General features: G+C 60.7%; 1 protein-coding gene and 1 long non-coding RNA gene across 3 annotated transcripts in view; one reads left to right on the top strand and one right to left on the bottom strand.

The window, feature by feature from the left end:
- The first annotated feature begins 7,145 nt into the window (after positions 1–7,145).
- EFNA3 (ephrin A3) lies at positions 7,146–15,427 on the top strand. 2 transcript variants are annotated; one of them, XM_036442443.2, is made up of 5 exons: positions 7,146–7,329; positions 13,039–13,325; positions 13,765–13,830; positions 14,027–14,104; positions 14,305–15,427. In XM_036442443.2, exons 1-5 carry the CDS (start codon positions 7,196–7,198, stop codon positions 14,433–14,435), a joined length of 696 nt encoding a protein of 231 aa, XP_036298336.1. In that variant the 5' UTR covers positions 7,146–7,195; the 3' UTR covers positions 14,436–15,427. The 2 variants fall into 2 exon arrangements, with proteins under 2 accessions (XP_036298336.1, XP_045439287.1); XM_045583331.1 differs by lacking the exon at positions 7,146–7,329 and adding an exon at positions 10,666–10,992.
- Positions 15,428–15,714: 287 nt separating this feature from the next.
- Positions 15,715–26,951, bottom strand: part of LOC123652562 — an 11,549-nt gene continuing 312 nt past the window's right edge. Inside the window, exons 1-3 of the long non-coding RNA XR_006741984.1 lie at positions 26,513–26,951; positions 23,411–23,556; positions 15,715–15,914 (exon numbers count right to left, since the gene is read on the bottom strand). The exon at positions 26,513–26,951 is cut by the window's right edge and continues 312 nt beyond it. This is a non-coding gene — a long non-coding RNA (uncharacterized LOC123652562). The remainder of the gene's footprint in view (positions 15,915–23,410; positions 23,557–26,512) is intronic.

Here is a 26,951-nt window from a genome sequence, read left to right as displayed (position 1 = left end):
GAGTGGTTAGCGCAGTTCCATTGGCATCTTGGCATCTTGGTGGCGCTTGGGTTGAGGGCAGGTGACGGGTGGAGCTCAGCGCCCAGGTCCTGAGGCTCTGGCCCAGCCCAGCCCAGCTCTTCTCTTCCTTGAGATCCTTCTTCTCACCCAGAGTCACGGTCAGGGCCGCTCACGCCAGGGCGATGAGGAGGGGTCCTGGGTGCAGAGCTGCCGCCACCGGGAATGCAAATGTTGAGATCCTCCTCGTGGTGTTCATCTGCATATCGTCTGCATCTCATTTGCATTCTCTTCACTTAAGGTCAAATTGGGCAGACATCTCCCAAGTTCTGAGCCTCCCCGTGGCTGTCTTTCAACGTCGCCGTGGATCCCAAACCCGCCCCTTCTGCTGTCTCTCAGTTGTCCAGTTCCTTACCCGACCCCTCTCCCCAGCCTCCGGCGCCTCCTGAGGTGGGCGGGGCACCGAGAAAGGACAGGAAGCCTGACCCCCCTCCGAATGTGCGGTGACAGATGGGGAGGACTGGTCTGTACTGCCTGGAGACTAAGTTGGCAAAGCAAACGGTGGGGGAGGTGCCCCCGACAGGGCTGAGGCTCTCCAGGGCCAAATAGCGCACACACCTGGCAGGGTGCTGGAACAGGGGAGGCCTGCTTCCAGCTGGGCCAGGCCTGCCCACCTGTCTGGTGCCAGGGCAGCTTCCTCCCTCCAATTAAACCCTAATGAGGTGTCATTAACCCTTACCCTGCCTGCCAGCCCTCAGGCCGGGCTCCAATGCATGGTCTTGCATGGAGTGAAGAGGGAGGAAGAAGGGGCCTTTGTGAGATCCGGGCTCTAAGAGACCAGAAGGTGGGCCAGAGGCGTGAGCAGCACGCACCTGGTGTCCTCTGTGCTTCTGAGGGGCCGTGGGGGGAGGGGGATAGCGTTTATTCCCCTGTTCGGCAATTCAACAATTATTTATGAAGCACCCCCCCTACTCCCACTAACTAAATTCCGAGCTGCCTGCTGGATGCTGAGGGTAACACTTGCACAAGACAAGATTTCTTCCCTTAGGAAATCTTCAGATTGCCGGAGAAGACAAACTGGCTAACAAATAATTATAATGCCAAGTGCGAGTCTATTACAGAGCTGTGTGCAAAGTGCCAGGACAACACGGGGACGGCGGCTGCCAGCGAAGGCCCGGGTGTTGAAGGACTATGTTTATGGCGGGAGGGGATGTGCATGTGACTCGGCGTGAGTCCATGTTTAGCGGTGTTTTCCGGGCTGCTGGTGTCTGCCTCTCAGCGCCGTGTGTGCCGTGTGTGTGTGTGTGTGTGTGTGTGTGTGTGTGTGAGTGTGTGTGTCTGCGTGGTGTCTGGATCTCTCCGTGTCTGGAATCTTCTCCGGAACACACGTTGTGGTTTTATTACAGATCAATGTTTGCTATGAAGCTCTTGCGAAGATTAGCCCGGACCTGCCCAGCCCAGGGGAGGGGAAGTGAGGAACCCACGTTGGCTCTTGGGAAGGGGTGAGCAGGCACCATCTTCCCCCTGGGGGCCCAGACCTTTGGCTCTCCAAGTGGCAGAAGACGGGGGGGGGGGGGGGGGGGGGGGGGACCCAAAGGGCTGAGCCCCAGGCTACGGTAGGGGGTGCCTAGGCCATACTCCCTCCACTCGTGGCTCCCCCAGAGGAGCCACGGGGTTACAGCCACCTCTCCCCACGGAGATCGCAGGCCCCCTCCCCCAGCCTGTTCCTCCGTCTCCTGAGGAGCAGGCCAGCTCAGACCTGCCTGCCGTTTTCTCCCGAAGGGAGCGGATCCTTTCCAGGTACACGAGAGGGCTGGGGAATGCTGGGCCCAGGGGAGGCCCCGGGTCCTCCACCCTGGCCCTCTCCGGCTCTCGGTTCGGCTCGCTCCAGCCAGGATCCTCCCCGCCCACTCCGGGATGCCATTGCTCTGGGCTTTGCCCAGACACAGCCGTCTTTGCCAGGGAAGAAGCCCTCGGCTGCTGTCGGCAGAGGGTGGTAGCCAGAGGTCTGGCAGTGAGGACGGGCATGGGGGCAAGAGGGAGGACGAGGAGTTGGGATGGCCTCTATATTCAGAGACCTCTATCCCAGTGGTCAGCAAACTGCAGCTGGAGAGCCACATGCAGCTCTTTGGCCCTTTGAGTGTGGCTCTTCCACAAAATACATGCGGGCGCGCCCTACAGGGCGATTGAAACTTCATGGCCCACGTGCAGAAGTCAGCTTTCGGCTCTCAAAAGAAATGTCAATTGTTGTCCTGTTGATGTTTGGCTCTGTTGACTAATGAGTTTGCCGACCGCTGCTCTATCCTAATTCCCACAGTCTTCTTGCAGCCACGTGCTAGGAAGCTAAATTTGTGGAGGCAGGAAAGAGAAGAGAGTCTCAAGGGAGAATCTGAGGGGTCGAGGAGAGGCTCGGGGTCTGAGGAGGTCAAGGATGGGACCTCCACTTTGGGCTGTAACTTCTCCTCTCCCTGATTCTATCTAATCTTTTCCCGCCCATCCCTTCTCCCCACGCCCTCGGCCACTCTCCCACTAGGAAAGCGATTAGAGGAGCTGGGAGACGGGGAAGAACAAATGGAGACGGAGTCTGGGGCTAGTCTAGGTAGGTGGACATCAAGAGATACCCTGGTCATGATAATGACAAGGAGGCCTCCATTAACCGGACACTGCAGGTCCTAAACACTGGCTGAGTGCTTCCCAGACATGACTATTAACCCCTCAACAACCAGCTCCTCACAGAGAGGGTGACTAGCCCCACTTCAGTCTCAGCAGAGGGACGTGACTCACACAGCCCGTGAGTGGCAGGACTGGAATTCAACCCCAAGTCCATCCTGGGAGCTGCTCAGCCAGGCTGCCTCCCTTTCAGCTTCCTTCAGGCACACTCAGAGGAGCCACACACCTCAGCCTGGTTCCCAAGATACCTCCCCGATTCAGGCTTCTCGGCTTGCCAGGCTCATTAGAGGGATCAGGGCATGACCAGGACAAGAGATTAGTACACCCCAACCCCACCCACCTAGCCCTGCGCCCTCGTTGCCTGTGTCCTGGCCCACCCAGCAGAGCACCGTGTTCCCTGCTGTCAGTCCCGTGTGTGGCTCCCTGTCAGCCATGGACATGGGAGTACCGTGCTGACACATACACTTGGAAGTCCTTGTTAACACCCAGGTTTCCGGGTTAGAACCACACAAACCACCTGCCAGCGCTGGGCACATACATGGGCCCTCTGCTAAGTGGAAAGCCTGTGAATATTTTATGTCTGGGGCTGGCAGCTGCTTCTCCCACTCACACACATGTCCGATCCCCCTCCCCCTCCTCACAGGCTCCTTGTTTATTTTTTGTTTTTATTTTTATTGATTGATTTGTGTTAATACTGGGTGATATTTTTTTCCATTGATTTTTGGAGAAACTGGAATGGAGGAAGGGAGGGAGTGAGGAGGGAGAGAGAGAGAGAGAGAGAGAAATTAATTGGTCATTTCCCACATGTGCCACACTGACCAGGTGGGAATCAAACCTGCAACCCAGGTATGTGCCCTTGACTGGAAATCAAACCCGCAGCCCTCGGTGCACAGGCCGACATTGTACTGAGCCATGCCAGCCAGGGCTCCTTGTTCATTGTCTAAGTGAATTATTTATTCATGGCCCCCTTTCCCCCTGGCCTCCCTCTCCCTCAGGCCCTAGCCTCCATGATTTATTGAACACAGCTCAGCTGAGCTCCCTGATTGCCACCCCATGTCCTGGGAGCCATCTTGGGCCACAGCCTGAGCCCTCCCCCTGCCCCTGGCCTGTTCTACTCCCCGCTTCCTAGGCCTCAGGGCCAGAGGGTGAGGTACCGGCTCCGAGAGCTCCCAAGAGCCTGCGCTCACCGCTTCCTGGAGAGAACAGGGCGGCTAGCAGAATACTGAGCCTGAGGGTCGGAAGGAAATGAAGGCAACGCCTGCAGGAAGAGGCCTGAGATCTGGAGAGAGGACGGGTCCCCTGGGAGAAGCCCAGACCCTCCCCCTCAGAGGAGTATTGATCTGGGCCCAGGCCTTGGCACCCGTGTCTCAGACTGTAGCTTGTGACCCATTAGAGGTAGTAAAATCAAGAAATCAATTTTATGAATCTCAATCAGCCTTTTATTTAAAACATTTTAATGTGTTTTTTTATTATTATTGATCTTAGAGAGAAAAGGAGGGAGTAGGGGAGAGAGAAACATCGACTGACTACCCCCTGCACACCCCGTACGGGGGATCCAGCCCACCACCCAGGCATGTGCCCTGACTGGAGTGTTTCCTCTGTAGTAAAGGTAAGTATCGTTTCATAAAAATTACTGTTCCAGTTATATGCGAGTGTGTGTGTGTGTGTGTGTGTGTGTGTGTACTATATTACAAATGCAAAGTGCACAAGTCACATTCAGGAAAAATCTGAGTCACAGATATGAACAGAGGCCTAGACCCCATTGATGGCAGCCCAGATGGCACAGAAGGAAGCCGGCCTCAGGACAGATCCCAGGCGTGTAGACACTGGCCCAGATCTTATACCCAGAGAACCAGTCCTTAGAGAATCCCAGGACCCATGAGTAGAGGCCTACAGACAGGCCTAGGCCTTCTAGCCGGAGTGTATGCCCTGAAGTCAGACAGCTGTGTGGTTTGTGCATGGCACAAAGCAGCCACCTCAGTGGGAGTCCAGGCTGACGTTAGCCCAAGGTGGGGAGACACACAGGTCGCCTCTGCCGGAGGAAGTGGTCCCTCTGTTTTTGCCCAGGGGCACCATTTGCCACGAGATGCCCTCTCAGGACTGGGTGTGCCTAGAGGAGTGCTTTTTCTAATTCACCCACAGGTCAAGTCAGCCGCCAGCTGATCTGGATAAAGGCCCAGACAGGCAACGCACTGGATCCTACGGACACAGGCCTAGGTCCTACAGAGAGTGTCCCGATCCAGAGGCTTAGACTGCATAGAGAGAGCCGCCTGAGTCCTGTCAAGAGAGCTTTATGCCCTCACCGGTTTGGCTCAGTGGACAGAGCATCGGCCTGCGGACTCAAGGGTCCCAGGTTCAACCCCAGTCAAGGGCATGTACATTGGTTTCAGGCACATCCCCAGTAGGAGGTGTGCAGGAGGCAGCTGATCGAGATTTCTCTCTCATCGATGTTTCTGACTCTATCCATCTCCCTTCCTCTCTGTAAAAAAAAAAAAAAAAAAAAAAAAAAAAAATATATATATATATATATATATATATATATATATATATATATATATATATTTTAAGAGAGAGAGAGAGAGAGAGAGAGGGAGAAAGGGGCTAAGTGACTCTTGGAGGGTGGGTGTGAGAGTGCTAGTTTCTAAAGGAGGATCTGGGTCCTCCAGAAAAGGGCCCACCGCTGTACGTGGGGTCCAGACTCTACAAACAGAGATTTAGAGCTTCTGAAATCAACTCTGAAGCCCTCAACCAGCAAGCTCCGGCTCCCTGTGGTTATCGGCAACTGTGCGGCCCACAGCGCGAAGCCTCCCTTTGCAGAGGGGGTGGGAGGCAGGGCGGCGCTGGGATCCCGGGCACCTGGAGCAGCAGGTTAGCATCTTCAGGTGAAACAAATCTCCGTGGGGCGCGGCATCTCGCGGGAGGGAGGGCTGTTTGCAGTCTCCCTGTCCACCCCAAGGGCCCAATTTGTTTTCTGGCTCCTGAGGAGGGAGAGGAGGTCTCCTGGGGTGGAGAGGAGCTGAGGGAGCACGGAGCAGCACTAGACATGGGACCTGCTCTGGACGGCACTGCCCTTCCCCCAAACCCAGCACCGCGGTGGGCCAGTGGTCAGCGCTTCTGTCCGGCCAAGGGTAAGTGGGCGAAGGGTGCCTGTGTGTTCTCGCTCCTGCGGTGAAGACGAAAGGAACATTCTGCCTGTCCCCCTGCACAGGGGGGCGGGGAGGGGAAGGGAGGGGTCGGCTTGAGTTCTGAGAACCTGGTCTGAGACCTGGCTCTCCTGGTCACTCAGTCTGAGCCTCTCCACCAGAGAAGCGATGGGAGGCGAGCAGGACTCCAGACCCTTTCGCTCACCTTCTCCGTCCCAGGAAAAGAAAGGAGCGCACGGAGCTGTGTGTGTGCACCAGATGGTGCGTGTAGTCTGTGTATGCATCATGTGTGTGCATGTATCTGGGTGTATGCTCCCCTGTCTCTCTACATCGAAGGGTCTGTGTTTCTACAGATCGCTAGTTATCTGAAATTACCTCTACCTGTGCGTGTGTGTGCGCTGCGCAGGGGGCATGTGTGTGTCTGTAAGTTGGTGTCAGCTTCTGGGTGTCTGCTTTTTCTCCTGTGTGTGTGTAATGTCTGTGGTTGGGTGTCACTGTTGGACTATGAGTGTGGTGAGAGCTGGGTGCTCTGCCCTCTTGTCCGTGTTGATGAGAGGAGGAGCGAGAATACCTAAGAACACCACATCCCTGGGAGGGGGCCTGCCAGAGCGTGTGTGTGAGTGTGTGTGTATGGTGTGTGTCCATGTCCCGATAAGCCTGGTTTGCTCCAGCGGACTCTCCTGGGTCCTCCTCCACCTAGGCCCTGGACTGCCCCTGCCCTTCCAGCACCCAGGGTTGACATTCTTGGGGGAGGGGGGCTGAGCTCCTCCACCCCACCCACCCCCACCGGACGAAAAACAAGCCTCCAGCTCAGGTGGGCGCTGTCAGGTGCTGGCGCCAGCTGAGGGCTTGTCCACACCCTCTAGGGCCCCCTGACTCCCCATTCACAGGGGAAGAGGGGAATGGAAGGCGCAGAGGGCCAGGCCGTTCAAAACGGAGGGGGTCTAGTGCCACGGATTAAGGGGGCCTGGATCCCCACCTTCTTCTCAAGTCTCTACCCCATCCCAGAAATGAATGCGCGCTCTCCAGGTGGAGACAGATCCCGCTGTGGCCTCCCTAACCCACGTGGGGACGCCAGCGGAGGGAGCAGAGAGCCTGGGGCCAGCGGCAGCACGTTAGACCTCGGGGGGGAGAGGCGGGGAGCGCGCGGGGAGCGGGGAGCGCGGGTCCCACCTCCCCGCGCCGCGCGCCCGGGCCCACAGGGGCGGGGCCTGCGGGAGCGCGCGGGGCGGGGCTTCGGGAGCGCGCGGGGCGGGGGCGGGGGCGGGCGGGGGCGTGGCCTGAGCTCCGGGGCCGGCGGCCGCGGCGGGCGGCGGGGAGCTGGGCAGCCAGCAGCCCGGAGCGCGGGGCTCAGTCGGGGGGCGGCGGCGGCGGCGGCTCGGGGGATGGCGGCGGCCGCGCTGCTGCTGCTGTTTCTGCTGCTGCTCGTGCCGGTGCCGCTGCTGCCGCTGCTGGCCCCGGGCCCCGGGGGGGCGCTGGGCAACCGGCACACGGTGTACTGGAACAGCTCCAACCAGCAGTGAGTCCGGGCCGGGCGGGAGCTCGCGTCCCGCGTCGGGGAAGGGGAAGCTTGTGGGCTCGGGGGGACCTTAGGTGGGAGTCCTGCGGGAGCACCGCTGGGTGCTGGGAGGCGAGGGAGAGCGGGGCACGCTCTATGGGGAGCTCGGGGGCGTCTGAGAGAGGCCGTGGAGGTGTATAGGAAGGAAGGCGGCTTTGGCCGTGCAGGGCAGGCTGCTCAGGGACCCCCGCCCCACCTTGGCTTCTCTGCACACCCCACCGCACAGGGCCCCCGGCGCCCCAGCCTTCGCCGCCGGGCTGGGGCTGGGGAGCACCAGCGTGCTGGGGGCAGGCCATCCGTTTTGGTGGGGGGCAGGGATGACCTGTTTTCCATGCTGAGCATTTCAAGGGGTTCTGTCTCGGACTCCTGCGTTTGGAAGTGGGGCCCAGAGCCGAGGCCGGGCGTCCGATTGACTGAGTGCCTCCCCGGGACGGCGGTGGAGGGGCTGCCGGGCGGTGTGGCTGGGTGAGCCTGGCTGGGTGAGCTGGGTGAGCCGCGGCTGGGTCGGGGTCGCCGGGGTGCTGGTGGGTGAGGACGCGGGGTAGCGGAGAGGGAGGAGGAAGCAGGGAGATGGCTTGTCACACGCACACACACACACACACACACGCACACACGCACACACACCCGGGCTGGATGGCGTGTGGCTCCCAGTGTGAGCGGGCGTGCGCGGCTGTCAGTGTGCGTGTGTGTCTGAGGGTGTGATTGGTGTGTCTGCGGCGGCCACGTCTGGGCCCGGGGCTCCGGCGCCGCGGGCTGGGCGGGGGTCGGGCGGCCTGTGGGTCCGGGGTGCCGGCCGCGGGGCCGGGCTCTCTCCCCGCTCGGTCCCGGCTGCCCTTGTCTTCTCCTCCGGATCACCGTGTGTGTGTGTGTGTGTGTGTGTGTGTGTGTGTGTGTGTGTGCCGGGGGGATCCCTGGGGACGCGGGGGTCACTGTCACCTGCCCGGGCGGCGGCACTGCCTCTGGCTCCCACCCCGGGGGCGGCTCCCGGGCCGTGGCGAGGCCCCGGGGGGAGGCACCCGGAGGGCAGGCGGCGGCGACCCCAGCCTCCCGGGGGAGGGGCTGCCGCCCGCCGCCCGGCTCTTTGTTGTTTGGGGCTCCGCGCCGCCCCCTCGCTCCCACCTCGCGCCCGAGTGTCAGACGGGGGGTGGGGAGGAGCGCGGCGCCCCCTCCCGCTTCCCATGGAAACCTCTCGGCGGGGGCGCGGCCCCTCCCCCGCGGAGGGGAGCTCGGAGAACTCGGGGGTGCGGGGGGCCTGTCCCCCTCCCCCAGGCTCACAGCCCGCCCTCGGCCCGCTCCGGCCTGGCGGGGAGCAGAGCGCTCAGGTGAGGGGCCGGTCCCCCGCCGCCTGGGGCATCCCGGGCCCCCAGCGGAGGCCGGGGCCGAGGGATGGGATCGGCGGGGGCAGGGTCGGGGGGGGGGGTGTTGTTGACCAGCTCCCCTCCCCTCCCCCGCATACACCTGGGCTCAGGTGGACGCCCTGGGAGAGGATGCGGGCCCGGGCTCCGGTGGCCTCCTCTCTGCCTTTCCCGCTCCCGCAGGTCGGGGCCGGCGGAGGTGGGGGGTGCCCGCCGGGCCGGGTGCCGCCGCCGCCCCCGCCTCCATCCTCGGCCTTTGTTGCCGCGGCGCCGGGCTCCCGGCTCCCTCACTGCGGCAGCCGCGGCCCCATAAATCGTGAGCGCGACGTGCTCCGGGCCGGGAGCGGAGGCCGGCGAGCGGGGGCGGGGCCGCCGAGCCACAGGCGCCCCGGCCCGGTCACGTGAGCGGCGCCGGCTCCCGCCCGTCACACGCGGAGGGTCTCTGGCCCTGGGGTCACGTGGGGAGGGTCCTGCGACCCCCCTCCTGCTGGGTCACGTGGGAGGGCGCCGGCGGGACACGTGCGGGGCCTCCTTGGACAGACCCGGGGGCTGCGCCCTCCTGAGGTCGGCATCCCGCCCGCGGCCCCCACGCAGCCCCTCCGGGTGGCCTCCTGGAGGAGCCAGCCCTGCGCCCGGCCTGGTCCAGACACCGGGCCGGGCGGGCTGCCTGGAGAGGAGGATGTGTGAGGTTCAGGGGCCCCTGAGCCCGGGACTGAATGGGGGAGGGGGGGCAGCGGCGGCGAACCGATGGCAGGCTGTCTGCGCCCCGGCCTGGGCTCGGTCTCTTTACAGACTGAGCAGGTGTGCTGGCATCCGCCCTTCTCAAGCCACAGGAACATCTCTCCCTCCCTGTCTCTGTCTCTGAGATGCTTCCGCTCTGACCTGCCTTCCATTCATACACTGCTTAACACATTTACTGAGTCTCCGCTGCACCCACGGGGGTCCCTGTGTCCTCCCGCCACTGAGGGGGCCTTGCACCCCTCGCTGGCCGCCGGTAACCTCCTTTGCGCCTCACTGTCTCTGTCTCCGCTGTGTGTGGGCCTCCCTGGACCAGCCTCCATGCCTCCCCCTTTCTCCAAGCCTCTGGATGTGCACGCTTCCCTCGTCCTCTCTGTTTCAGGGTCCCTCTCTCTCTCTCTTGCCTCGCTCCCTCCTCTCCCGGGTTTCTCAGTGGGTCCGGTCTCTGTGCATCCCCCCTCCCTGTCGGTGTGCTCCTCCAGACGCTCGGCTCTGCGCGCCTGGCTCTCGGCGGCCCTCGCGCCTCTCCGCCGCTGCAGATCAATAAACCTCCGCCGCCGCCGCTGTCGCAGGAGGAGGGGCGGGTGCGTGGCGCGCGGATTCTCTCCCGCCGTCGCCGGCCCGCGGAGCTCGGGGGCTGGGCCCGGGCGGGGTGGGGGGTCCCGAGGCCCAGGGAGCCAGGAGGGTGCGGGGGTGTCCGTGTGCACCCGCCACCCCGCGAGCGTCCCCGCCACCCGCCACCCGCCGGGCGCGCGGCCCCACGTTGCGCACACGTGGTCCGGCCTCGCCGGCAGGAGCAGCCGCACGAGGGAGGCCTCGGGAGCGCGCGCCGGAGGGAGGAGGCGGCCCGGTGTCTTCCCAGCCTTGCTCCCTCCGCTTCCCCAGCTCGGCATTCCCACCCCTAGGGGAGGGGGAGGGATCTAACCGGATCCGGGCTCTGTGGGATCCTCTCCCTGCGCCCCGATGGCTTAGACACTCCGTGTAACTGCCCCGAATCGCCCCGCGGGGCGGGGGTGGAGGTTTGCGGCTTCCCGCGCTCCCGCCGCCCACCACCCGGTCCCTGCAGACGGAACGCTGGGAGTCAGGCGCACCGGAGGCGGTGAGAGCCAGGAGGGACGGATAACGGGCGCGGCGCCACCCCCTCCAGGTGGGGTGAGTGGACACTCGCCTTTATTGGAGACACGTGGGAGGCTAGAGGGGGATGATGCAAGGGAGAAGAGAGAACTGTCTTAAGGGGCAGGTACCACCCAATCCCCAGGTCCCAGCTCGCCCCAGCCCCTCCCAGGGGCGGGGCTCCAGGCTGGGGAGGCACAGCCTTAGGGGAGGGGTTAGCAGCCAGCTTCACCGGGCCTGGTGTCACGGTCTTCACTATGGAGAGAGGGCGGAGGAGAGATGTACAGAAAGCACCCAGGCCAAGCAGCCCCCCCCCCCACTCCCCCCTCCCCGCTTCCAGCAGTGTGGCCGAGATTCCTGGCAGCCAGCCCTCTGCCCCCGGTCCGACAGATTCCAGCCGGGCACAGCCATTCCACAAGTAGGTCTCTTGCTCCCACGTGCCCAGCTTTTTGGGGGCGTTTCAGCCCAACCCTGGGATAGGTGAGAGATGGTTGCTCTTCATTGGTGGTCACCCAGCACCCCACTTGGGGAACTGAGGTCCCTGTAGCAATGGCTCTGGCTCTGGCTTACTCCCTGCTGGTGAGGGGGGAACTGGGCAGCCCCCCAGGGAGGGCCCCCCAGGGCAGGGCTGGGACCTGGGTGAGGCTCAAGGACAGAGGCCCCAGGGTGGCTAGGCAGCCGCTCCAGACGGGGCCCCCTACCACGGCGGCTCCTCCCCACAACACAGCCTTTGGGGTTGGCGAGAGAGAGAGAGAGAGAGAGAGAGAGAGAGAGAGAGAGAGAGAGAGAGAGAGAGAGAGAGAGAGAGAGAGGCAGGCAAACCTAGGGTGGCGGCGGGAGCCGGGCCTGGTCTAACCCGTTCTCCTGCTCCCAGCGCCCCAGGCCGCTCTCCTGCCCACCTGAGCGCCAGGGCCAGGGCGGGGCCTGAGTGACCCATCGCTCCCGTGGGAACTGAGTGGGGCCCGTGGCATTCCTGGTGACTCAGGGAAGCTGTGCCCATGCTCACCGGGCGCCCAAGCGCCAGCGCTCGCCGCCCGCCTTCCTGCCAGCCTGGAAGGGGACGCGGAGGGGAAGGGTGGTACGGGCAGGGCCCAGGAAGTAGAGTAAGGTGGGGAGGGACCCTCAAGGCCCTTCCCAGGCAGAGCCTCCAAACGCCTTTCCCTGCGAGACCTAATTACTGTTCGTGGAGCAGGGAGGTGCCTGGCGACCCTCGGGGAGTTCCCAGGGACTCCGGTGTCTGACATTTGCCTTCTCGTGTCCCCACTCTCCCGCTCACTGCCAAGGCGTATGCATGCCTGCCCTTCGGAAACGGGGAAATTCCTGCCTGGTGCTCAGTCTCTCTCTCCCCTCAGGTGTTTCTCCCATCCCTGCCTCCACAGGGTAAAGAGTGGTGCTCTGAGGATGGCTAATGAGGCAGGTGGGGATTACAAGGGGCCCAGCATCTGCTCCCCTGTCCCACAGGAGGCCCAGATCAGCAAGAGGAACAGCCATCTGTCTAGGCACAAGGCCCGCCGCCCTGCCCAGCATCTTGAAGGGACGGTGGTGCCCATGCTGAGGATGGAGGGAGACGGGTAGATACAAAAGTTCGGGAGGGCTGGTGCGATACCAGGTGGAGCCTTGATACTGAGCTCCTTAGAGCCCTGGTGCATTGTCACCTGGGGGACCTCACGGCCATGGCCTCAGGGTGGAGGGCAGTGGGACTCCAGGTACAGAGACCGGTGTTACCTTAGAGAAAGCGTGTGTGTGTGTGTGTGTGTGTGTGTGTGTGTGTGTATGTGTGTGTGAGAGAGGGTGGGGGAGAATTTGAGATTGTGGAGGTCAACCAATACTGGTGTGCAAGTTCAGCACACATACAACCGAGCATTTCCATGTTTGTGTGTGTGCCTTGGAACTACGCATGTATATGCATGAAGCCTGCCTACATGCTTGAGTGAGGGCAGGTCCCATCGCACTGGCCTTGGCCTTGGCCTTGGCCTGGCAGCCGCGGGAAAGCGTGCGGGGAGATGGGATGGAGGATGCTTATCCACCCGGAGGGCGTCCTCCCACTTTCACTGTTCTCCCTGCTCCGTCCCCGCGCCCCGCTGGTGAATTATGGGGAATGCAGGGAGGAAATCCGGGTCTGGGTATCGGCATCGCAGGGGCCTGCGCCGTTTCTGTGGCAACCAGAGCCGGCGTTCCCTCCTTCCCTCCACCGTCCTCTCCGCCTCCTTTCCTGGGAGGCGGCGGGGCTTCCCTGCGCCGTGTCTGCCCTCTGGTGGCCGCCAGCGGGACAGGCCCAGAGCCGGCCGGAGTCTGCACGGAGTGCGGCCCTGGCGGCGGCGGGGGGTCCCGGGGAGGCAGCACGGGGAGAGGGGGCGCCCGGGAGCCGGGGGGAAGCCCGGGGACCCTGGGGGGAGGGCCGCGGAGCGGCGGGAGCGGGTGGCCGGGCGGCTGCTCCTCTCTGACCCGCGGCCGGTCTCCGCAGCCTGCGGCGCGAGGGCTACACGGTGCAGGTGAACGTGAACGACTACCTGGACATCTACTGCCCGCACTACAACGGCTCGGGCCCGGGCGGCGCGGAGCAGTACGTGCTGTACATGGTGAGCCGCGCCGGCTACCGCGCCTGCAACGCCAGCCAGGGCTTCAAGCGCTGGGAGTGCAACCGGCCGCGCGCCGCCCACAGCCCCATCAAGTTCTCCGAGAAGTTCCAGCGCTACAGCGCCTTCTCCCTGGGCTACGAGTTCCACGCGGGCCACGAGTACTACTACATCTGTGAGTGCGGGGCCCCGGGCGGGGGGGTCCCCGGGCGGGGGGCGGGCATCGGGCCGCTGGGAGGGATGCCCGCTATGGGGTTTGGGCAGGGAGCGGCTCGGGATGTCAGTTCCCAGATCGTGTAGAGGGGCTGAGAGGTGCTCGGTGCATCCACAGTTTGGGTCGGAGCCACTTTCTGGGCGGAACCTCCCAGGGGTGGGACCTCAGGGGTCTGGGTCGCTGCGTTCTAGGAACCAAGGGGCTCTGGCGCTGACAGCTGAGCCTCGTGGCCCGTGTCCATAGTGTCCGGGAGCCATGGCAGGGGCCCCCGGGAGGGGCAGTCAGGGGGGCAGGGGACCCCCCGGGAGGGGCAGTGAGGGAAGCAGGGGACCCCCGGGAGGACGCCCGGTGCCAGCCGGGAAGGAGCAGGCCGCTCAGGCTCCGTGTCCCCCCCCCCCAGCCACGCCCACCCACAACCTGCACTGGAAGTGTCTGAGGATGAAGGTGTTCGTCTGCTGCGCCTCCAGTGAGTGCACCCGGCGCCCAGCCGCCACCCCATCCATCCATCCTCGGCTCCCCCGCTTCGGGGCTCCCCTGGCTTCCCGGGGGGAGGGCGGAGGGCACAGCAGAGGGGGACTCGCTCCCCAGCTGTAGCAGGGGGAGGGGATCCTGGCCCTGACTCTCCCCCCCTCCTCTTTCCCCACCCACACCCTACCCCGCAGCAGCGCACTCCGGGGAGAAGCCGGTCCCCACTCTCCCCCCGTTCACCATGGGCCCCAATGTGAAGATCAACGTGCTGGGTGAGTTCGCAGCGCCCTCTGGTGGCCACTGCTGGAACCGCAGTCCCCGCCCGGTGCCTGCTCACCTCGCATGACTCCCCCCGACACCCATCCCTCCCGCCGCCGTGGGCGCCACGTCCCCGCTCCCCTGCTGCCGCCGCCGCCACCGCCGCCCTGGCGCCCAGCCCGCCCTCACCTGCCTGTCTCCCCTCTCTCCACAGAGGACTTCGAGGGGGAGAACGCCCAGGTGCCCAAGCTTGAGAAGAGCATCAGCGGGACCAGCCCCAAGCGGGAACACCTGCCCCTGGCGGTGGGCATCGCCTTCTTCCTCATGACGCTCCTGGCCTCCTAGCTCTGCCCGCTCCTCCATGCGGGGGACGGGGGACGGGGCGGGGGCGGGCCCAGACAGGGAGACCTTGGCCTCTCCCAGGGAAGCCTTGGCCAGAGGCCTAGACCCCCCCTCCGGCGGCTGGAAGTGGGGTGTCTGCACCATACACCCGCGCCGTCCCTCTGCCCCCTCCCTCCGCGCGTCACTAGCGGGCCAGGCGCAGGGACAGCCGCGGGCCCCCGTGGCCTGACGGCTTGGGCGATGGTTTGGTACCAAACGGGGGGAGGGGGCCATCAAAGGTAGTGCTCAGGACTCCCTGACCCCTGGCACCTTTCTCTGACCCCGGCGCCCCCCTCTTCGCTCCCCCGGAGAGACCAACGTGCCCCAAAGAGAGCAAACGGAAGCGTGGGGGACGCCCCCACCCACCCCTCTCTCCCAGGGGCAGGGCGCCGGGAGGGGACCAGGTGGGCGAGGGGGTGGCACCGGCCGCCGCCCCTACCCTGTTTACAGCAATAAGCACGTCCTCCTCCCCCCACGCCCACCCCCAGGACTGTGGTTTGGATGGAATCCAAGTTTACAAGCAGCACCCCTGGGGGGTGGGCAGTGGCAGAGGGTGACAAGGGGTGGGCACCGGGTGCCAGGCAGACAGACATGTACAGCTCTATCTCTCTATATATAATGTACAGACAGACAGTCCCTCCCCTCCTCACCCCCAGCCTCCCCTGACCCCCCCTTCCAACCTCGGGCCCCCTCCCCACCAGGCTCGGCCCCCTCCCCACCGGGGGCCCCCTGGCCCCTCTTCTGTCTTCCGTGAAGACAAGACCTATGCAACGCACAGACACTTTTGGAGACCGTGAGACACCGCGCCCGTCCCCCTCCAGCCCCGAGCCGGGCCCCAGCTCCCGGGACCTGCCTCGTCCATCTCTGTGGTCCCCACCCATCCTCCTGGGCCTTTTTCAAGTGCTTTGGCTGTGACTTTCATACTCTGCTCTTAGTCTAAAAAAATAAACTGGAGACAAAAACGAGTGTGCGTGGTTTCCAGGGGGCATGAGCCCTCCCCGAGGTAACGGGGCCTCTGTGGGGAGGGGATACGGGGCCGGGGGGACGCGGGGCACCTTGCTCTGGAACGTACCTTCAGGGGCAGCTCTGTGTGGGGGAGCCGCGGGGGCTCCCGCTGGGCTGGGAGGACTCGGGGCAGCTTCCCTGGGCCTGGGCTCCCCTGAGGGAACCCCGTTACTGCCCCGCCGTAGCCCCTTGTTGGATGCACCAGGCTTTCGGGGTTCAGTCCCCGTCAGGGCACATGCAAGAATCAACCGCTGAGTTTATTAATACGTGGAATGACAACACATTCATGTTTCTCTCTCTCAAGAAAAAAAACATCAATTAAAAAGAAAACCCGAGTTATAACAGTCTCTCTCCAGGCCAGTGTACGGATTAAGTGACAGGCGTGTAAGGCTCAATCGAGGACGGATTTCTCCTCTTCTTCCCACTTCCGGCGTGAACCTAGATAGGAAGAGAATGAGACCTTTATTTTCCCTCACCTGTAGCTGGAACGTAAGCTCCTCTTATGGACTCGGGCAGCAAGCCACTGTAGCTAACAGCACCTGTGACTTCAGGAGCAACAGAAATAATCATAGATGTTTTCCGACCGCGTTGTGGTGTTTGGAGATATCTCCAGATAGCGCTTACTCTCCACACACTCCTTTGAAATGACAACAAGGCAGCTAGTTAGTAGACCTCCCTTGTTTTTACTGTGTTAATAAAAGCCTATCATTATGCCAAAAAAAAAAAAAAAAAAAAGTAAATGCTTTGATAACTGTTTCAATAGAACTGGTTTCCTTTGTACATTTGTTTTATTGGTTCCAAATGTTGTGGCCAGAGGGCTGAGCGTTAGCCGGAGCCGGGCCGCACCTCTCGGCAGCTTGTGGGGGAGGGGAGGGGGGAGACGTCCCCGGCTGCTCTGAGGAGCGGCTGCCCCGTCCAGGCCCCATGAGGCCGGGCGGACAGGCGGGCACTGCGTGGGGCGAGCTGACGGGCCAACATCGCTCAGCCTCTGCCTGCCCAGGCGGCCGGGGGAGGGTGCCTTTCCCTCATGCTGAGCGCTGCACCCCGGGGACTCGTCTCCCATGGCCACTGTGTGGGTCCTGGGTGAGTGCCCCCCTGGGTGCCCTGGGGCTCCTGCCAGCAGCATTGTGGGAGTCCCTGGGCACAGGCCCCGTCTCTCCTCTGTGCTCATGGGAAATTAACTGCCAGCCGCCCCTGGAGGGTGAGGAGGCCTCCCGCCAGCAGAGCAGGGAGGAGTGGGGATGGGGGGGCTGATGGGGAGGAACCAGGCGCAGCCCGGCCCATCGGCGGTGGGTACGGGGGTGAGCACCCGCTGAGGGCATGCTCTGTGCGGGCAGATACAGAGAAGAGGGGCTCTGCCCTCGGACACGCTCGCCATTATCACGTGTCCACGGGGATCACACACGTGTATAATAACACACACACGTGACCGTGTAACCAGGGAGGCTGCGGGAACGGGGAAAGCACAGCTTCTCCTGGGCACAGGGGAGGCGGCTCCAGCAGGAGGCACACAGCTGGGGCCCTGCAGGGAGAGGCCTGAGGCCTCGCAGGCTGGGGAGGGTGGGTTTGCTCCACGAAGGAGCTACAGCAGTGGGCCTCATGGGACAGGGTGTGGCTGGCTGAGAGCGGAGGGCCCAGTGGATCCAAAATCCAGGAATGGGGCCCCGTCCGGTTTGGCTCAGTGGATGGAGCATGGCCCGTGGACTGAAGGGTCCCAGGTTCAATTCCAGCCAAGGGCATGTACCTTGGTAGAAGGCACATATCCAGTGGGGGTGGGGGGTGCAGGAGGCAGCTGGTCAGTGTTTCTAACTTTCTATCCCTCTCCTCTCTGTAAAAAATCAATTATATATATTTTCATCCAGGAATGGGAAGACTGGGAGAAGGCCGGCATCTGGAGTCAGGACTAGGTCCAGCCGCTCCCGTTTGCGGAGCACCTGTGTGCCCTGGGGCCTTCCCACCCAACGCGCCAGCGGGAACACGGGGTCTGAGAGGCCCTGTCCCTGGCTGGGGCCACACTTCCTGGCACGCTGGCGCTCAGCGTGGGTCTGGCTGGGACCCCGGGCACCCGCAGCCTTTCCCACAATCCCGTCTGCCGCCCGACCCCTCCAGCAAGGCCGCTCAGGGTTCGGGGAGAGACACCCAGGACCTCAGACAGGGGCTGGGCGAGCTGGTCCGAACCCCATTTCAGGTGGGAACACTGAGGCTCACTCGGAGCACGCGAACTGGCCACGTCTCTCAGATGTTCGTGGCAGAGCCAGCCCTGGACTCCGGGTCGTGACCCCCATCTTTTTTTCTTTTTTTAAATCATCCTCTGCTGTGCCTTCCCGGGCACCTGGGGCTGATGTCTGAGGAGGGGGCACCACCTACCTGAGATCCCTCTTCACCTGCCCTGGGGCAGGGGCTCTGGGAAGCTCTGGGTCCCGCTGGGATCTCCCTCAGACGGGCTTCCAGCACTAAGGAAAGTGAGGTGACGGGTGAGCATTGGGGTGAGGGGCCAGCACGTAGGTAGAGGGAGACCAGTGACCTTGAGCCCTGGCTCAGGGGCAGGAGTGAGATGACCCCAGCGGCAGGGCCTGGGGGTTGGGGTGGGGTGGGGAGGGTCAGGCGGGGCCCACAGTGCAGACTCAGCGCCTCTGACGATGGACAGGGAGGGGCGGGAGAGACCGGAACGAAACAGGGGCATTGGCCACGAGGCTGAGAGGAAGACTGCAGGGACCGAGGCAGGTGGCAACAGGACAGAGACAGGAAGGGGAGGGCCAGGCTCGGCCGCCTCCTTCCTGCTCCCACACCTGACCCAGGTGCCTTAGAGTCCGCGGGTGCCAGATGGCACCCAGCACCGGGGCATTTGTGGTTGTGCTGCCCCCACCCGGAAGCCCAGGGCCCGCAGGCAAGGGGGTTCAGTGAGCTGAGCAGGCTGTGTGTCTCCTGGATGCTCCACAAAGGCGCTCGCACCAGCACAGGCTGGCACTCCCAGGGCTCTCCCTGGGCACACTGTGCCCCGCTGCCCTCCCTCCCCAGGGTAAGAAACAACAGCACTGAAACCCGTGTGGCTCAGTGGACAGAGCATCAGCCTGCGGACTGAAGGGTCCCAGGTTCAATTCCGGTCAGGGGCATGTACCTTGGTTGCGGGCACATCCCCAGTAGGGAGGGTGCAAGAGGCAGCTGATCGGTGTTTCTCTCTCATCGATGTTTCTAACTTTCTGTCCCTCTCCCTTCCTCTCTGTAAAAAATCAATAATGATAAAAACAAACAAACAAACAAACAAAAAAGAAACAACAGCAACAGCCAGTGCTGAGCACAGACGCTGGCTTGAGGGGTCGGCTCAGAACCAGGCCCTCCTCCTCCAGGGAGGCCCCTCCCCTCGCTGTGGGCTGGGGGAAGGGCAGGCGCATCTGCATCTCAATTTGAGTTCAAGCCTTGTCCCCGGGCTGGGGTGTGGACCAGAGAAAAGGGGTTCCACAGGAAGAAACCTGGCAGGGCCATGTGACCCACATGTCTAACTGGCAGCTCACGGTGGGTAGTCATGCCTCAGGCATATACTTTTTTGTGTTTTTTTTTTTTAAATTATTTTTTCTGTCCCTTAGAACTTCTTTAGTAAATGCTTTATCTTTGCCTTAAGCAAGCCCTGTCCAGTGTCCCTGCGTATCTAGGCTAACACACCTCTGGAATAAGCCTAACCACCCTCTGGAGGGCGGATAATCTCGTTAAGCGTCCTGTAATCCAATCCCCACCGCGCCGTCCCCGTCTCCTGTTTCCTCCCGACTCTCACACAAACGATTCTTCTCGGAGCATCGGAGAGCGCGTTCCCCGGTGGGTGTCCCCAGTCTGGCCCAGGCGCCTCCTGTGACGGCTCCTGCAGGCTCGGAGGAGGGTCGCGATGGCGGTGTAGGCAAATGCCGCCCTCGCCACGCTCCCACGGCCACACCAGAATTACAACTGAAACGCACAACCACCACCGTCCAGAACCACCTGAATCTGGCTGAATGGAGGCCCTGCGACCAGGGACCTGCAGAAGGAGCCCAGGGAGCCTGGGCTGGCTCTGGTCCTCACAGCCGCTGGGCCTGGAGGTCCATCCCTCCCAGTGACACCAATCGGGCTCAGGGACGCGGGACGGTACCCTCAGCCCACACAGAGGCGCACTTGGAGTGCTGCTCAGTGGCTGGGAGGCGGAGCCACTGGGCCCTACGGGACAGGGCCAGCTGCTAGGGTAGACCACTCCACCGAGCCCAGGACGCATCGCAGCCCCGCCCACTACATAAAACCAACGAGGGAAGCAACCAAAATGCGGGGACACCGAAACATGTCGTAAAGAACAGAAGAAATCCCCAGAAAAGAAAAAGAACTAAATGAAACGGAAGCAAGCGAACTACCAGATGGCAGAGTTCAAAACAAGGCCGACAAGGACGCCCAAGGAACTCGGTGAGAACAGCAACAACAGGAGCGAGGGCCCGTCCGAAGGGAAGGGTACACGACCTGAAGCGACAGTTCACAGGAAACAACAGCAGAGGAGAGGACAGCGAGGATCCTGTCAGCGATTCGGAAGCAAGGAACACCCCGTCAGAACAGCAAATAGGAAAAAATTTAGGAAAGTGTAAGGAGCCTCTGGGACAACTTCAAGTGTACCAACATTTGCATCTGGGAGGTGATGGAAGAAGAGAAGGAACAAGAAATTAAAAACCTATCTGAAAAAAGGACAGGAAACTTGCCTTATCTGGTGAAAGAAAGAGACATACAAGTCCAGAAAGTGCAGAGCACCCCTAACAAGATGAACCCAAAGAGGCCCACACCAAGACACATCATAATTACAAAGCCACGGGTTAAAGACAAAGAGAGAATCTTAAAAACAGCAGGAGAAAAGCCATGAGTTACCTACAAGGGAGCGCCCAGAAGACTGATTTCTCAACAGAAACTTTGCAGGCCAGAAGGGAGTACAGGCAAGAAATATTCAAAGTGATGAAAAGCCAGGATCTACCACCAATGTTACTCTACCCAGCAAAGCTATCATTCAGGATTGAAGGTCAAGTAAAGAGGTTCACAGACAAGAAGAATCTAAAGGAATTCATCACCATAAAACCAGTATTACATGAAATGTGCAAAGGTCTTAGAAGAATAAGGAAGAGGAGGAGGAGGAGGAGGAAGGGGAGGAGAAGGAGGAGGAAGGGGAGGAGGAAGAGGAGGAAGGGGAGGAGGAGGAGGAGGAGGAGGAAGAAAAAAAGAACAATAAAATGGCAATAAATACATACCTGTCAACAACTGAATCTGAAAATCAAAATAAATGAACAAGCAGAACAGAAACAGACTCATAAATACAGAGAACATTTTGACAGTAGCCAGATGGGAGGGGGTTGAGGGAAGGGGTGGAGAGGGGAAGGGATTTAGAAGTACAAATTGGCAGTTACTGTGTAGTCATAGGGGTCTAAAGTACAGCACAGAGAATACAGTCAACAACATCCTAATGACTGTGTGGTGTCAGGTAGATAGGAGGCTCTTTGGGATGATCCCTTAGGAAGTTTGATAATGTCTAATGCCTGGGGTGCTCACTGGAGACTAATATAATATGGTGTGTCAACTGTAATTAAAAATAAAATTATTTTTAAAAACTATCTACAGGTTTGGATGCTTCTGAAGTCAACAGGGGCGGGCAGGGGCGGGCTGTGGGGGCTGAGCAGGGGGTTGTGTTGGAGGAAATGATGCCTAAGACTGTTCTCTGGGGCAGGAGGGGGAGGTCCCAGCCCACCCTCCATCTTAGCTTTTCTCCCCCACACCCCCTCCTCCCTCCCTCCAGTTCTAGAGACTAACGGCAGTGGTTGGCAAACTCATTAGTCCACAGAGCCAAATATCAACAGTACAAGGATTGACATTTCCTTTGAGAGCCACATTTTTTAAACTTAAACTTCTTCTAACGCCACTTCTTCCACATAGACTCACCCAGGCCGTGGCATTCTGTGGAAGAGCCACACTCAAGGGGCCAGAGAGCCGCATGCGGCTCGAGAGCCGCAGTTTGCAGACCACGGGTCTGAGGGGTTGGGAGTGGACTTGGGCCCCGTTCACATCTGTCCAGCTCTTGGGAGCCACTCACTCAGCCCCAGAGCCACGGCCTCTCTGTGCTGCCCCGCTGGCGGGGCTGGAAGGACAGGGTCGTGGGTGGGTGTGGCGGTGGCATGGCTGGAAGCAGACAGGGACTGGGATGAAGGAAGATGAGTGAGGACCAGGAGGCCTGGGCTGGGACACAGGGTCACGGGTGGGGATGAAGGACAAGGGCTGGGTGGGGGCACAGGCTGGCATGAAAGACACAGGTGGGGCGTGGTGGGCCACACAGGCCGGGTGGCTCAGCCCCGGAGAGGGACCGGGAGGCATGGCGCTGACACGGGGAATGGCCCAGAGGTGCTGGGCCTGGGGCGGGAAGAGCCGCTTCGGGCAGAACCCGGGTTGGCCGGCTTGGGGTCCGACCCGGGGCATCTGACCTCTGAGGTGGGCAGGGCGGGGGGTGTGTGTGTGTGTGCAGAGCCTGTCCCTCCCCTGAGGGGCAGCTGCCAGATTCTGGGCTTTCACCACCGTGTCTGGCCCGGCTAATTACAGGGCTGTCGCCAGGCCTGGCTATAAAGGGGGGGCACCCGGGAGAGCTCTGTGCGGGCCTGGTCCCCGCTCCCCTGACAGGCTGGCCGGGGACCCTCAGGGCACCCGTCAGTTCACACCCAGTTATACAACCTCACAACCTTCAACCCCACACAGCCCGCCAGCTGCTGGGGGAGGGGCGGGGGCGGACAGCCCTAAAGGGGCCCCAGAGAGGCAGGCCCGGCTCTGTTTACACAGCTGACGGGGGAGGGGCCTCCGGCCGAGGGGCACCTTCCCTTCCCACCGGGCAGGGCGCTGAGCGCCGCCTCCTCTGCACACTCTGAGCCTGCGTGTCCCAGACTCACAGCCACGCTCACACCTCCCCCAGCGGCACACACAGGAGCGCCACACCGCACCCAGGGCACCGGGCTGGGCGCCCGCCCGTGCGGCCTGGCACCCAGCAGGTGCCAGTCGGCAGCACCAACCCAGGGGCAGAGTCCGGAGTCCGGGAGGCTGTGGGGAGGCGGGAGCGGGTGCGGGGAGCAGGGCCACACCCGCAGCCTGGAAACCCACAGGTCACGTCCACAGCCACACAGGACTCAGAGCCACTCCTAGGGCCCCAAGGGGGTACCCAGACGCGGCCACTAACTCAGAGGGAATCAGGGCGTCTCCCTCACATCCACAGGCACAGAGACCCGGGCGTCAGTCAGAGCCGCATCCACCAGCTCCTACCAGGTTCCTACGAACCCCCCTCCCCATTACCCTCACCCCTGCCATGTGCTGGTGAAGAGTGAGCTTGGGACCAGAGCAACCCCTCTCTCTACACCACAGACATGCTTGCACACGTGTGCATGTGTGTGTGTGTGTGCGCGTGTGTGTGCCCGCACGCGTGCATGCCTGTGGTGTGGAGAGAGGGGTCAGGAGGGGCCTGGGAGGGACTCAGGGAAGGACCACAGAGCCTGCCCCACTCCATGGGGGGGCCGTGGCCCCACATCTACTTTGCAGACCTGCAGGCCCCCTGTGCCGCCCGGAATAAAAGGGCCGTTTGCTAGGCCTGTGGGCAGAGCTGTCAGGGAGGCTTCGGGGGAGAGGAGGCTGAAGCCATGGTTGGCAGAGTGCCAGCGAGGGTGTGGGTGCGGACGGGGGCCAGCAGGAGGGTAGGCAGGCCTGTCAGGGGGGTGGCATCACCAAAAGGCCAGAGGCTGCCATGTTTATGTTTCAGGATATACGCAGCCACGCAAACATCCCCACTCACAGGGCGCCTCTGTGCCCGCCCTTCCCCTGGGGGGCTCTGGGTCCGCCCTCCCAGCACGGCCTGCGGGCACCTTCCCGGCCTGTGCACGGCGCCCCCTGGCGGCTCCCTCACGCCCTGCGGGTACCTGTCCGGGGCAGCCTCTTCTGGTCCCGGTGCCGGGAAGCGGAGCATCTTCTGAGTCTCCAGAGGCTGGAAGCGGGGAGACCGTGGCAGCGCTGGGGGCTCAGAGGAGACGGGTTCTCTTTTAGCCAAAAGCCCTTCATCAGAGGCCTGAGTTAAAGAAAAAAAAAAGGACAGGCTGTATTTACCGCCAGAAGGTGGCAGGAGAGGAAGCTTTTCCCCGACGGTCCAGTCCGGTCGGAGTCAGCGCCTGTTATTCTGTCCCGAACCTCTGGCGCCTGCAGGGCCCGGGCGAGGACCCACCCACGTGCTCTGTCTGCAGGGAGGGCAGCCGCGGCTGCCCCTGAGCGTGCCTGCGGCCGGGACTCCCTTCCAGCTCCTTCAGTGGCGCATTAAGCTGTATTTTAATTTTCTTCCTGGCTCCTCCAGGACAGGATGCGTCTTAACGTACCGTAGTTAGTCTGGCTTCTCCAATATCCCCCCCTTCACTCAGAGTGTAACCCCTCCTTCTATCCCCCACCTCCCCGCCTCTGTGCGATGGATGTCCTGCGTTTCATTTCTCTGGATTCTATGAATCCCACACACACAGTGTTTTTGCTTTAGTCCTTCGACTGTCATTGAAAGAGAATTTTAAATAAGGAAAAAGTATGTTTGTGCCCTTGACGGGAACTGAACCTGGGACGCTTCAGTCCACAGGCCAACACTCCATCCACTGAGCCAAACCAGCCAGGGCGAGTCTGTCCTTTTCATGTTGTTTAATACAGTGGGGCTGAGGATGGTGGGCCCTGAGACTCCATCATGGCCAGATTCCGAAGTTGGCCTATAACTTTGGAAGAGACTTCTCTGCAAACGTGATTAGTTTGCTTTTCAAAAAGCCCTAACTGGGCCCAGCCGGTGTGGCTCAGTGGTTGAGGGTCAACCTGTAAGCCAGGAGGTCGTGGTTCAATTCCTGGTTGCGGGCTTGATCCCCAGGAGGCAGCATGCAGGAGGCAGCCGGTCAATGATTCTCTCTCATCTCTGATGTTTCTATCTCTCCTTCTCCCTTCCTCCCTGAAATCAATAAAAATATATTTAAAAAAAACACAATAGCATAAAAGGAACAATAAGAACAACCTAACAGAAGGGTGGAACACAGCCGCGGCAGAGAAGAGAGACCCTGAACATCTGCACTTTTTTAAAATTTATAACCACGTCAGGGAAACAGGAAAAACACCGCACACAACCTCAGGCAGGATTTTAAAATTGATTTCAGAGAGGAACGGGGACGGGGGGAGAGCCAGAAACATCAACGATGAGAGAGAACCATCGATCATCTGCTTCCCTCACCCCTCACGCTGTGGGGATCCAGCCCGCAACGCAGGCACGTGCCCCGACTGGGAACAGACCTGTGACCTCCTGGTTCTTAGGTCGATGCTCACCCACTGCGCCACGCTGGCAGGACTTCGAGCGGAATTTGTTACCATTTTGTTAGTGTTTTAGGAAGAAAGTGACCGTTCTGGCCGTCCGCGACAGGCTTGAAATACACAGCTCATCACTGCCTCATGAAAAAGAAAAGAGGTGCGAATGGCTTTAAATTTGTAAAAAATAAAAACAAAAACGCATGCTCCATCTCACACGCAAGATAAATGAAAAGCAAAACTACCGCGAGACAGCATTCTGCATTGATCAGCTTGGCAGTGTTCCACCAGCTCCCGCCCCGTCTGTTGACGAGGCTTCAGGGAGCAGGCGCTTTGCGGTGGAAGGCAAAGAGGTGAAGGGAGGTCTGGAGGCATCAAGCAAAATTGCAAATGCGTTTACCCTTTAGTCCAGCAGCCCGCCTCTGGGCGCTTGTCCTGCAGCTCTGTGGGCACACACGGGGAACAATGCTGCGTACAGGCGCTCGCCGGGGCATTCTTTCAAGGTGGGAACGTGTTGGAATAAACCCAAGTGTCTTCCTATGGAGACCGGGTCCAACAAACTCCTGCACACGCACACAATGGAGCGCTGAGCCGCTGGACCAAAGAATGAGAAGCCTTCCGTGGAAAGAGCTCCAGAATATAACGTAAAGAGGAAACAGCAAAGCGTAGAACAATGTGTATAGAATGCAAGAACAATGAGAGCGTATATTGGTGTGAGAGGCCCGGAGCAGGAGTTCGTGCAGAGGTGGCGGACCCTTGGCCTGGCTGGCGATGGGGGGGGGCGGGCGGGGGAGGTTGGCTGTGGGAGTGCACTGACCACCAGGGGTAGCTCCTGCATGGAGCATCTGCCCCCTGGTGGTCAGTGCGCATCATAGCAACTGGTCGACTGATTATTCCAGTCATTTGGTCATAATGGTCACTTAGGCATATATCTGTCTACCTATATCTATATCTATCTATATCTATCTATATCTATCTATCTATATATTTACTTGGACCTTATTTAAAAAAAACTGGAAAACAACACTATGAAATGTGGTCGACACTCATGAACTGTACACTTAAACATGGTTGCAATGGTTGTGTGCTTTTTTTTAATATATATATTTTATTGATTTTTTTACAGAGAGGAAGGGAGAGGGATAGAGAGTTAGAAACGTCGATGAGAGAGAATCATCGACCAGCTGCCTCTTGCACACCCCACACTGAGGATGTACCCGCAACCAAGGTACATGCCCCTGACCGGAATCGAACCCGGGACCTTTCATTCCGCAGACCGACACTCTATCCACTGAGCCAAACTGGTTTTGGCTGTTATATGCCTTTTATCACAATTATTTAAAAAAAAGAAAAAAAAACCTTGAAAGTTACTAACAAAAATGGCTACCTGTCTGGAGGGAGATGGATAATTTTGATTTTCAACCATGTGAATGTATTTCCTATTCAGAAATGGATTTAAATATAAAACATCCCTGCGTTCTTTCATTTACTTATTTTCCTTGTTGCTAACTTATCCTCAGACTCTCTGCTCAGTCCCCCTCCCCACACGGTCAGACGCACCAGGCCGCCTGGGCCCTTGCTCTTGGGGAGACTTCCTGCAGCCCTCACGCCTCTGCTCTAATCTCCGTTGGTCTTTTTCTCTTTTTTTTATCCCCACCTGAGGATATGTTTTTATTGATTTTAGGGAGAGAGAAACATCGATGTCTCACCATCAATCAGCTTTCTCCTGCATGTACCTTCACCGGGAATCGAACCCAAGACTCTTAGGTGCACGAGAGGCAGCTCCAACCAGCGGAGCCACGGTGGCCAGGTGCCCAGCTGCTGCCTCAGAGCTCTCTTCACCTTCCCCTTTCCTGTGTCAGGGCCCGTTTCCTGGATGCCATGTCTCATTTCTTTCTGTTTCTCTGTGCAGGCATGCTTCCAAGAGCTTCCTGAAAAACACAGGCGGGGGCTGTGTTTCTGTCACTGAGTGACTCAGCGTGCTCCGTATCCAACCCCCTCTTCACGGCTGGTTTGGCTGGGGCGTCATTTACGTTAGAAACACTTTCCCTCCGGATTCCGAGGTCTCTCCGCTTCTCCTGTTGCTGCTGCTGAGAAATCTCAGGCTCGGCTGACGTCTGATCCTCTGTCTGAATGCAAACCTCTGCC

The sequence above is a fragment of the Pipistrellus kuhlii genome, unplaced genomic scaffold (assembly GCF_014108245.1).
Source record: "Pipistrellus kuhlii isolate mPipKuh1 unplaced genomic scaffold, mPipKuh1.p scaffold_m20_p_18, whole genome shotgun sequence".
NCBI lineage: Eukaryota > Metazoa > Chordata > Mammalia > Chiroptera > Vespertilionidae > Pipistrellus > Pipistrellus kuhlii.
Note: the sequence above shows the minus strand (reverse complement) of the source record. Positions and strands in the feature narration are given on the sequence as shown.